This window comes from Cryptomeria japonica, chromosome 7, assembly GCF_030272615.1.
Source record: "Cryptomeria japonica chromosome 7, Sugi_1.0, whole genome shotgun sequence".
Classification (NCBI taxonomy): Eukaryota; Viridiplantae; Streptophyta; class Pinopsida; order Cupressales; family Cupressaceae; genus Cryptomeria; species Cryptomeria japonica.
Window position 1 is genome coordinate 336,478,668 of NC_081411.1, and position 12,459 is coordinate 336,491,126.

The 12,459-nt window shown below is 38.5% G+C and overlaps 1 protein-coding gene across 1 annotated transcript in view; it reads left to right on the top strand.

The window, feature by feature from the left end:
- The first annotated feature begins 800 nt into the window (after positions 1-800).
- LOC131053200 (pentatricopeptide repeat-containing protein At3g12770-like) overlaps positions 801-12,459 on the top strand; it is a 33,222-nt gene continuing 21,563 nt past the window's right edge. Inside the window, exon 1 of the mRNA XM_057987819.2 lies at positions 801-1,118. Coding sequence (XP_057843802.2) covers positions 801-1,118 — 318 coding nt within the window. The remainder of the gene's footprint in view (positions 1,119-12,459) is intronic.

The window sequence follows — 12,459 nt, forward strand, 5'->3', positions numbered from 1 at the left end:
CATGAACACCTTCCATTTGGCTACTGGTGAGATAATAGTCACACCCGAGGACTGTTATCGCATTCTGCAGATTCTGATTGTGGGGGTCTTGTTGCCATATGAGAAGACTAAGGAGGGTGGGACAGAGGCTCTCCATCGTATCTTCCAAGATGATCATATTTGTGGATATGAGATCCCATGGTAGGATTTTGTGGACCTGGATTATGCTCCCTTACGTTCGGTTCTAGTAGGTTTTATTGTTGGATTTTTGTGTCCCGACTGTAGGTCGAAGGGACTAGTAGTGGGGTGGGGATTGGTTTTGGAGGATATGGTTATACAAGGACGCATGTTTGCATGGGGTGTTAGCCCACCTTTATAGAGAGCTTCACCAGGTTGTATATCTAGGATACAATAGTTTGTTAGCGAGGGTGACATTACCACAGGTGTGGGCCTGGGAGTACATTCATGTGGTAAGACCACTTGCAGATAGAGATAGGACAGTTGGGCGGGCATATGCTTATGGGTATACAGGTATAGTTGTCCAGCGTGAGTTGGGAAAACTAGAGCACTGGCAGAGAGCATTGGATGATATTGATATGGTCATCTGGAGACCGTATATGGATTGCGAGGTGTGGGCTGAGGATGGGCTAGAGATTCCCTATGTGTAAATGTCTAGATATTTGATCAAGCAGATGCCCTTTATTATTGAGCGATTTTTGCATAGCCGTGTGTAGCGGCAGTATGGTAGACAACAAGGGATACCATAAGGAGCATGTTTATATGCTTGTCAGAGACAGGATGTGCCCGAGTCAGGGCCCACAATGGATAGTGTAGCGGTAGTAGAGGAGTACATGACATTGGCAGGCCAGATCTGGGATTATGAAGTTGGGGTTGTTGATGTGGGGATGATAGAGGGGTTCTCGACCTACTTCATGGTACATGCAGTGGCATGGATATCAGATCTAGTAGAGATGTTGCCTTCTTTTGATAATGAAGAGGATGAGAAACCAGAGAGGCAAGGGGGAGTTAGACAGAGAGATGAGGAGGGAGAGGAGGTTGGAGATGGAGGGGGGATGATGGAGGAGGTGATGGACGAGGTGGAGGAGGAGGAGGTTTTGGTAGAGATAGAGGACGAGGGGGTGATGATGGGAGAGATAGAGGAGGAGATAGAGAAGGAGGATGGAGAGGAGGAGGAGGAGGACTTCTCCTTGGTGTTGGTGGTGCTAGTAGGGTAGGTGTTGTGTTAGCGATGGTGGGGGGGATAGAGGATGATGGGCGACCCGTCCAAAGGAGGAGATCGAATGTTATACCTCCACCGGCACCTCAGACAAGGACAGGTATGGGTGGGACCATGACACAGGTACCCATTCAGATTAGGGTACCCACCCATCTACAGGACTCACATATTAGATCCCTATAGGTCACAATGCAATAGCTACAGGCATAGGTGCTAGCACAACAATGCCAGATTACACAGATTATGAAAGAGCATGATACAGAGAGAGAGCGTCGGGGCCGAGCACAGGAGCTTACAAAGAGATTGTAGAGAGCGACAAGTGGTGCCCCAATGTGGGACACACTGAGGGAGATATGATACACGACCAAGGGGGCTGAGTACTATAGGCGGTTATATGAGGAGCTAGTCCCTAGAGAGAACAAAGCGCCTAGCTATGTAGCCAGTCGATCTACCCGGAGTCAGACAGGGACAAAGAGAAGAGGTGTTATGAGGCCTTCTCGATGTGATCCACCTAGGGGAGATCCAGGAGCTGGGACATCTGATGTGAGACCGTCAACCTCAGGAGATAGTCATACCTGAGAGACTTGTCTCTGTTGTATTGTGATCATTTTGTTGTATTTTGATAGACATGATACCCCTTGTACATTTCAACCATTTTTGACACACACACACACACACACACACACACATATATATATGGCACTGATTTCTCTGATTCACATGTGATGTGTTATGGATAATGATTTATGATATGCATTGATATGATGCTGCTATGGTGATGATGTAATGCTTAGATAGGAATGCTTTTGATTTTGATTATGATGTATGAGCTATAATGATGAAAATATGATGATGCTTTGTTTATCTTGATTCCCTTGATGTATGATATGGTAATGATGTGAGATATATCTTGAAAATGAGATGTATGTAAGATGATATGTGATATGCAAGTGTAAAATGATATGAAACTAAATGCAAGTTTAAAATGATATGCAATTAAATGCAAGTTTAAAATGATATGCAACTAAATGCAAGTTTAAAAATGTAATGCAACTAAATGAAAGTTTAAAATGAGATGCAACTAAATTCAAGTTTAAAATAATATGCAACTAAATGCAAGTTTTAAGAATGATATGCAACTAAATGCTCATCTTCATTTTGTCTGTTTAGTCATGTGCTTTTGCTCTGTTTTGGTTTGTCATCATTGAGAGTTTGATATGTTGGAAGTTTATACAAGCATAATGGTATAATTGAACCATAATGACATGAGTAAAACGTACGTAGATTTTGATATAAGATGACACAAGAGTCAAGGTATAATTAAACCAAGACAACCTGAGTGTTTCTTGCATAAAACAGACAAGAGTTAACCATTTGTATGCGCAAAGTGGAACAATATCTTCAATGATATGTTTTCAATCACGTCTCAAGACAAATTTGTGTCATACAAGTGATCGCCTCACAGATTGGAAAACCAAGAAAAATATCAAACTCCCCCATTGCTTTCTCTAGCTTGATGCCTCTTTGAGAGATTCAAGAGATCCAATGATTCAAAAATTTAAGATACAAAATAGTCAAAACTTCATGTGAGATGTAAACAAATTATAATTCAGAAAATCATCCATCATGTCTGCGTTGAAGTTGTTAATTGGATCAGTGTCTTGTTTTCTTGGCTGATGAGCTGTTGTTGACAGGGTTTCCTTAGCATGTTGTGATTCTTGTTTACTCATTGTCAGAATACTTGAAGTGAGAGGAATGTTTCTCCTAGCTATAGATATCTATCAATGTGGATATACATAATGATTACCAAGCCATGGTGGGATATGATGAACTGATCTTTAGATAACCAAGGACAGTGACTGCACTAAGTATGTTCGGGATAATGTTGTGTGAATAGTGTTGGGTGATGGCTATTAGTTTTGACTTTGGATGGATGTAAAAGATACAAGTAGTGATAGATAGAAGATTTGTTCTCTCACAAATAGCGCTTGTTGCTAGGTTTTCACCACTTGTTTTATTGCACCTTTTTTGTTATTTTTCTGATTTTTTTGTATTTTTTTTATTTTTTGATTTTTTTTGTTTTTTCCACTTTTTTCGTGCATTAGATGACTCAAGTGTAGAATTTCTTCAGATGGATGTTGTTGGTCGGTTCTTCGAGCACATTTCCTTCTGAAGTTGTTAGCTGATAGGCACTTGATCCATAGGCTGATATGATGACATAGGGACCCAACCAATTAGGTTCAAACTTCCCCTTCTTTTCTTGATCCTGTTGATTTCTGGGATTTTCTTTAAGTACAAGATCACCGAATTTAAAAATCCTAGGGATGACTCTATGGGTGTAGCTTTTGCACATACGCTACTGGTATGCTTTGAGGTGATCATAGGCATGTTTTTGTCTTTCATCCAGAAGCTCTAGTTCCTACAATATGTTTACCTGATACTTCTCATCTGGTATGAGGCCTTTTAAAGATACTCTGAGTGATGTAATTTCTACATCAAGAGGTAAAATTGCTTATGATCGGCACACCAATGAATATGGCGTAGCCCTTGTAGGTGTCCAAATACTAGTCTTGCATGCCCAAAGTGCTGGATTGAGTTGTACATGCCAATCCTTACCTATATCATTTACTATTTTCTTTAGGATTTTCAAGATTGTTCTATTTGATGCTTTTTCTTGACCATTCCCTTGTGGGTAGTATGGCGTAGAGAAACGATGTTGGATTTTGAATCGCTCATATAGTTCTCGCACATCCTAATTTTTGAAGGGACATCCATTTTCTATGCTGATGGGACTTGGAATGCCATATCTGCAAATTAGATAATTGAGAATAAATGAGGCAATTTTCTTTCCAGTTACTGTGGTCATTGGAACTGCTTCAATCCATTTTCTGAAATACTCTGTTGCAGTGATAATGAACTTGTGTCCATTTGAAGAGGAAGGATGGATTTCTTTACTATATCAAGTCCCCACTGACAGAAAGGTCAAGATGTCATAAATGGTTGCAGCTCTTGTGCTGGTGCATGGATAAGATTGCCATGAATTTGACACTTAGGACATTTCTCTGCAAATTGATAAGAGTCTTTCTCCATTGTTGACCAGTTATATCCCATTCTAAAAAGTTTTTTAGCAAGAGTAGGACCACTTGAATGTGTGCCATAGATACCCTCATGAAGCTCATGTAAAGCAGAGTCAGACTCATTACGATCAAGGAAACGAAGAAGAGTACCATCCAGACCTTGCTGGTAAAGTGTGTTAGCTGTTATTATATAACAGGTGCCTTTCCAGATAAAATTGTGTTTTTGGTTACGAGATAGGTTGATGGGTTAAGGCATAGAAGACGTGGGAAGCAAAATTGTCATAGGTTGGGGAAAAAAGTTGCTCTACCAGGAACTCATAATGACTTTGTTTCTCTAGAATTTGTAGTAGTGAAGCGATAGTGGCCATTGCATCAACCGCCCTATTGTCCAACCTTGGTATTTGCTTGAAGGTGATGTGTACAAAGTACCATTTGAAGTCATCCACCATTCTTTTATATGGCAACAACTTGTCATCCTTTGTCTGATATTCATTGTTGATCTAATTTATAACCAGTTGAGAATCTCCATAGACTTTCAATTTCGTGATTCTCCATTCTACTGTCATTTTGATTCTTTTGACCAGGGCTTCATATTCAATGATGTTATTGGTGCATGGAAACATGAGTATATACGATCTTGGAATGGTGTGTCCTTCAGGGATGACGAACAAGATGCCGACACCTAATCCATGTTGGGTGTAGGAACTGTCAAAGTATAGGGTCCATTGCTTGAGTGTAATAGTAAGGACATCCATGTCTGGAAATTCTACCTGCATTGGTTGTTTATCTGGTAGTGGTACTTTAGCTAACTGATATGCAATTACTTATCCCTTAATAGCCTGATGCTCTATTTATTGGATATCAATCTCACTGAGAATCATGACCCATTTAGTTAGTCGACCTGTAAGAGCTGCTTTGATGAGTAAATACTTGAGAGGATCATTTTTTGCTACTAGCTTGATTGTGTGAGCTATCATGTAATGGCAAAAATTTTGAGAGGCGAATACCACAACTAAACAAGCCTTCTCAATGAATATATAATTTAGCTCATATTCATTTAATGTTCGGCTGATGTAATATATAGATCGTTTCTTGCCTTCTTGATCTTCTTGTGCAAATAGTGCCTCCAATGATACTTTCATTGTTGATATGTAGAGAATGAGCGGCTTCCCTGCTATTGGTGGTACCAGAAAGGGTGGATTCATTAGATATTGCTTGAGTTCATAGAATGATTCTGCACATTTGGCTTCCCATCTAAATGGTATGTTCTTATGTAGCAGACGATTGAATGGTAGACTTTTATCTACTAGTTGGGCTATGAATCGCTTGATAGACTGTAGACATCCTTGTAGATATCTGAGTTGACTAATGTTTCTGGGAGGTGGCATCTCCACGATGGCCTGTAACTTCGCTGGATCTACTTCAATTCCTTTCACAAACACAATTTACCCTAACAGTTTACCTGATGTCACCCCGAAGACACACTTCTTAGGGTTTAGCCTAACTTGGAATGGTTCCAATCTTTGAAATATTTTATCTAATATGCCTAGATGTTCTGCCCGGATGTTTTGCCCGGGTGAATGACTTAGCCAGTAAATCATCCAAATAGTCCTCCATGAAGGTATGCATCATATCATGAAAGATTGTCGTCATTGCTCTTCGATAAGTTGCCTCGACATTCTTCAAGCCAAAAGACATGATGTTCCAACAATACGTTCCCCAAGGATAGGTGAGCACAATTTTATCTTGATCCTTTGGAGCTATCTTGATTTGATTATAGCTAGAGAAACCATCCATTAATGAGAGCATTGCATGGCCTGCTATTAGGTCCATAATTATGTCAATGCTGGGTAAAGGAAAGTTATCCTTTGGATAGGCTTTGTTGACATCTCTAAAATTTGTGCATATTCTGATGCTTCCATCTAGTTTTGAAACTGGTACAATGTTTGAAATCCATTCAACATAGTCTATAGGTCAAATGAATCTAGCATCTAATAACTTCTTTAGTTTGTCTTTGACCATTAATGCTACATGTAGATTCATCTTTCTTAACTTCTGTTTGACTGGCTTAGCTCCTGGAGCAATAGATAAATGATGCATGATTAGGTTTGGATCTATTCCGTGCATATCAGCATAGGACCAAGAAAAATTGATTTGCTTTTCTGTGAAGAATCTAATAAACTCTAGTTTTTCCTCTTTTCTCAGTGATTCTGCTAGGTGCATGTTTTTAACTGCTTCTTCTATACCGATGTTTATTGACTGAGTTGGCTCAATAAATATGGGTGATCGCTCTTGATAGTGTTCAGGAAGAGTGTCAAGTCGCCCATCCTTAGGTGCCTTAAAAAGGTTTTCACCCTTAGATGTGTCCTATATTTTGACCTTTTTGTGATCTAGTGCTGCCATTGACTGGTTTTTAGCATTAGATCCTTTGTTTCTTTTAGTTTTGCGACAGAGAGACTTGGCACTCTCCTGATTGCAGATATCATTATTTTGTTTGTTGGTAGATCCTATTTTTGGGTTGACTGTACATAGGTAATGGATAATGGACTCATCATCTAGGAAAATAGGTATATCATGGTGTTTAGGTTCGTCCCAGTCTATCAAATAAAGAAATATGAGCAATAGAGAGCTATTTGGTGGGTCGAGGTCGGCTACGGTAAGTGTCATGATAGAGGTATCGTTAAGGTTGTCTAGGATGTTGGTTAGGTTAATGATATTGTCAAGGTCTTCAACTATATCATCTTCCATGTAGACATGTTCGTAGTGTCACTGCTCGTTTTCCTTAGCCTCGTAGATATGTTGTAGACCGAATTCAAGTAATCAAGACTCTGCGCCTTGTCCCTCCTAAGAAAGGGGTGTGTGTGAATGTATAGTACCTTCGATGATATCCTTAGTAATATTTGAACAACTACCCCATTCATAGTAATTAGAATCAGTTTCAGAAGTATTGTCCCATAGTCTTTCAGTGTTGCTGACAAGTATGTTGTAGGGTGAGAAAACATCTTTGATAACTGATACCAGTCTTGTAGTTTTTTCTGATTCTGAATCAGAGCCTGCTTGTACCCTTTGCATTTGTTCATACACTATTTCTCCTTGGGGAGTAGTGATGTCTTCAGGAGGTGATTCTGCCTTGTTTTGAATAGGTTCCTATACATGATGCACTTTCTCATAAGATGCTTCTTTCCTTTGAATGGCTAGTTCCTCTTGGTGTTTCTCTTTTTCCTGGTGTTCTCACTCTTTCCTTGTTGTTTCTGTTGCTTGGTGTAGTGCCTCTTGCCATGAGTTATCGTTGTATTTCTTCTTTTCTTTCCACTAAGGTTTTTGATACTTATTTTGTTTTTGCCTTGGTGGTATGTTGTGTCCATATCCCAATCCTGTTTTCTCTTGAGAAAATTATGGAGGTGGGTCTAGTAGTTCTGTAATTCCTTGTTGACGCTTTCCCATAGGTCCTTTTCCATTGTATCCCATCCATTGCATGATCAGGACTCCTTTTCCATATTGTTGTGTTGGTATGACCACCTCCAGAGTAGCAGTTCTAAATTCTTCCTCATCCTTATATAGCCAACTAAGGATGTCTTTCTCTTTTGATTCATTTGCTAGTGTGCCCAATTGGATAAATTTTCCATCAAACTTGGTGATGGGTTGTGTTGCTTGATGTGCTGATGTAGAAGGTTATCCATGAGATTTTGGTGATGTTGACAATTTGGATAGACACATGGGTTCGAAAGTGTATTCTCCCATGCCTTGCTCTTTGATTTGCATCTTTTGTTTGAAATCTATGGATAAAGACTTGAGATTTTCTTGACAATGATCTAATGTTGAGGAGGCTGGAGCATCCCTATTGTGTGGAACTAGGCTATTTTGAGTTGCTCTCATAGCATTGAAATGTTGAAAAGGATTATATCGGTAGAGATGGAAATTTCCTATCCATTATATGGGAATTTGACACACTGATGGTATGTTGAACTCATTGCTTTCATTTCATGTATTCAAGGATGACCTAATAAAATATTGTATGTTAAGTCTATGTCTAAGACTTGGCACATAGTGTCCCTTTGTATCAATCCTACTTGAATAGGCAGTATCACTGTTCCTTTGGATGATCTTTCTTTATCATCATAGGCCTTGATGGTGATCTTTTTGTGTGGATCAATAGACTGCTCAGAGAAGCCTAATGCACGGATAAGTTTTAAAGTATAGATATTGAGACCAACTCCTCCATCTATTAATACTCTTTTAACTCGCTGTTTGTAGACTAAGACTTAAATATGATGGTCATCATGATTAAAGTAAGTGTCATCGTGAGCAAATTCTAGGCTTATGGTACAAAATTCCTAAACATGATCACAGGGATCACTTTTACCATCGTATTTGTCGTATTTTGGTATATCTGAATTCAGGGGAAAAGGTATCATGTTTAATCTCATGTCAAAAGGGTAAGGACAAATCTCGTCTAAGGAGTATTGCATTGTGGTCCCCTGTTGCATGTCTTGCATTTGTTGTTGCAGCATTTGAATTTGTTGTGTAAGAGCAACCATGGGTGCATTTGTACACTGAGGGAAAGCTTCTTCCCTTTCATTATCCCTAGTTTGGGAATGGTTGTGTTCAGGTATGATTTTAGGGTTATGCATTTCTTCTTCTCTTTGTTGGTCTTGATAGGCGTAACTTCTAGTCCTTGTCCTAAAAATTTGTTCATCTACATTCCTTAAGTTTTTAGCATCGAAATCTTTAGGAAGTCTAACTCCTTTGCTACTTAGCATGAGCATAAATTTTTCCTTTTCAGATTCAATGAGTCTTTCCATGAGTTTTTGGAATGAGGGGTTTTCTTGACATTCTTGGAGAAGTTCCTCAGTGATAATTGTATCTCCCAAATTAGTATACTCGAAAGGGTTGGATAATCCACAACCCATACTTGACTTTGGTTGTGATTCATTTTTCTTGTTTCTTTGAGAGCGAGTGACATCCAACATTTATTTGTACCAGAGTTTTTAATGGTGTTTGGTGGATAGAATACGTTTCTCAATAAAAACTTTCGGTTACAAGGGGAGTTTTGTCTTCTTCTTCTTCTCTCTCAGGGGTTGGTGGTTCAGGTCGAGCTTCGTTATAAGTGATGCCTAACTATGGAAATAAAGAGAGGTTGATCCTTCCTCCATGATTTAAGCATTGGTTGAATGTTGCTTTCTGAATATAAGCTCTGCTTCTTAAAGGTTCTTTGTCAAACTTGTTTGATTTGCCTTGAATATACAATCACATGTGACGCAAGAATGTGCAATGTGATTTAAAAAGTGGGTGATTGATATAGAGAAACTTATTCCTTTTTACAAGTTTTTTAGAACTAGGTTGTCTCTTCTTCAACTCAGTTTTGTGATGAAGACTTGTTCTTCTCAAAATATGAGGAGTGGTCATACACGAATGATCAATGGTTTCCTTTGATGTTGGATTGTGATACTTTGTTTAAAAAACTCAAGCTTACTTTATCAAGTAGAGGTTTAGGTTCGCCCACACAACAAAGTGTGTCAAATGATATGGATAAGAGTCTCGCGATATGGAACATCGATTTGACAACTTAAGGATTAAACTCTGCATTTTGTTTGTGATAGGATCCGTTGATGGTGAGACTTTGATCAATGTGATGGTACTATCTGATTTTGGTTAGATGAAATCTTATCTCGAGCTAGTTTAAGATTCAACAAATTTGTTTTAAGGATGTTTGTTGGATTGTGGAATTGTTTTCTCTGATGATCTGGTTTGGATTTTGACTGGTGAGTTTGACAAAAGGCCCTAAAGGGTGTTTAGGATTGGTGATAATTTTTTTCCAAAATGCCTAGTTTACTCTCTATTTTTTTGTATTTTTATCATGCATTAAAATAGAGACTAGATGCACTAACTAATGATCTAGATGCACCATAGGAAATTACCTATGCACTAAGTTGCCTATGTTACGTGCTAACTCAAAGTTTTGAAAACATTTTCTGACTAGAAAGGTTATGCACTAATATGTCTCGATGATGCATTGTAGTTTAGATTGAAAGTGCTAAGCTATGCCTCCTATGCGCTATGCTAATGCTCAAAAGTGCTAATATGGTCTCACAAAGTGCTTCTAAAATTCTAACCTTTATGATATCGGTTATGCGCTAGTTTGACTAATGAAAGCGCTATGGTTTGGTTTGTATGTGCTATAAAATGGTCGAGATGCGCTAGGAAGTTGCTCTTACGTGCTAAACTGCCCTGATTGCTTTGTTTTTGGCTATTTTTAGAAATCTTAACACTTGTTTTCTTTGATGGATGATTTTTTGAAAATAACTTGAAAACATGACATAAAAGAGGTAACCAATTTTGCCTATGCTAAACAGAAAGTGTATGTTCTGTGAGGATGTGTTCAAATCCCCAATGTTTTCATAGGTTTGGATAACAAATAATACAAATCAGATAGACTCTTTATTCAAGTGTCATCATCAATATCATAGCCCACTAGTCTCGATACTCCGTCAGCTCAAACAGCCTTGTCATCCCCTAGGGGGTGCCCCTTTTTTTGTCTTTTGCCAGAAATCAACTCAAAGTGAATTGTTTCACAATTGAGTAGTTATCTTCAGAGATATATGGTGAGTGATCTCGGGAGCATATTCTTCCCCACCCTTGCACTATGATATTGAAGATGTTTGGATACTGACTCAGCTCAAAGTTTCTATTTCTAAAGTTCTAAATCAGGCTTCCATTCGGTCTTCAGTGATAAACTCCCTCGAGAGGCTTCCCAACCTTTAGAACAAAGGCTTTAAAAATCTCAAAGATACTGGGAGAAGGCTAATAGCTGAGAAAAACCATTGAAGGAACTTTCGTCAACATCCAGTTTTGATTATAGTGGGTTGGAACACTTGGTGATAAAGTTGTTTCCCACTTAGGTCATTCCCCTCTCACCGACCATTTAAATGGTGCTCTAAGAGAAACTCGGGAGGGTAGGCCTGCTAAAGGTTTTAAGTACTTGAAATGAATAAAACATGAAAGAATGGTGTGGCTTTTTAGTCACCCAGTTAAGGGGAGAGCATATACCTTCCATTTTCGAGACAAAGCAAACAATCTTTTTTTTAACATTTAAGGAAATGATTTGCTAACTTCTGTTTGGAGATGTTGCTCCAACAAGAATCATGATGTTCTTTTTAACCTTTCATAGAAAAGTGTGTATTTCCAAAACTTTTGTAAAACAAGCTTGGTCAACAAAATAAATCGTGATGTTCGGTCAACAAAATTAAAGTCGATAAATGAAAACTTTCCCTCTTTGCCTTGCAAAAAGTAAAGGGGTACGTGCACAAAGATGGTGGTCAGAAAAGTGGACACCGCCCAAAAAAAACATGGAAAAACAAGTAGCACTTACGCGGTTGTAAAATTTGAATTCACTGTGTACGGGCTTAGGTTTGTTGCTCTCGAGCCTAGAGAAGGTAGCGCGTATGTGCTGCTTTTAGGAAAATGAGCGCGTACGCGCTACGCCTAGGAAAATTGAGTGCGTACGTGCTACTTATAAGAAAATGAGCGTGTATGTGCTAATAATCCCAAGATAACCGCGTACGCGGTGCTTATTAAAAAAAATTTTTAAAAAAAAAGGGTCTCATTTACCCGTGAATAGTGCATTTTTTCTTCATTTTTTCTTCATATTCTCCCCTAAACTGTGAATGGGATGCTAGATTTCTCCTCCAGACTATGGATCAAGGTTAGTTTTTGTTTATTTTTGTCTTTCTTTTCTGTTTGTTCAATTTATTTTTACATTTTGAATTTAATTTCATTAATTTTGATTTTTTTTTTCATTTTTTGTTTCAAAAACCAGATTCTTCTAATCCACAAGAAGAACAACCAAATGCACCTCCTAAAAACCCACAAGATACACCCCCAATTCCTCCTTTTGACCGCACACCCGAAACATAGGAGCAATTAATTAATCAGTTAGGACAAAATACGTCTAAAATCAATAGACTGATTGTTAAATTGAAAACATCTGAACTTGAGAATCATCAATCCCTCGCCACTAGCCTAGAAACATTAGCTAGTGGTGCCATAGTTGTTTCCACACAAATTACCAAATAGGGAAGCTTTAGGGATAGGTGTCATCAATTCTATGTCGATGGGCTATCATACGAGGGAGTAAAAAACAAAAATATTAGTAAACAACAAATATGT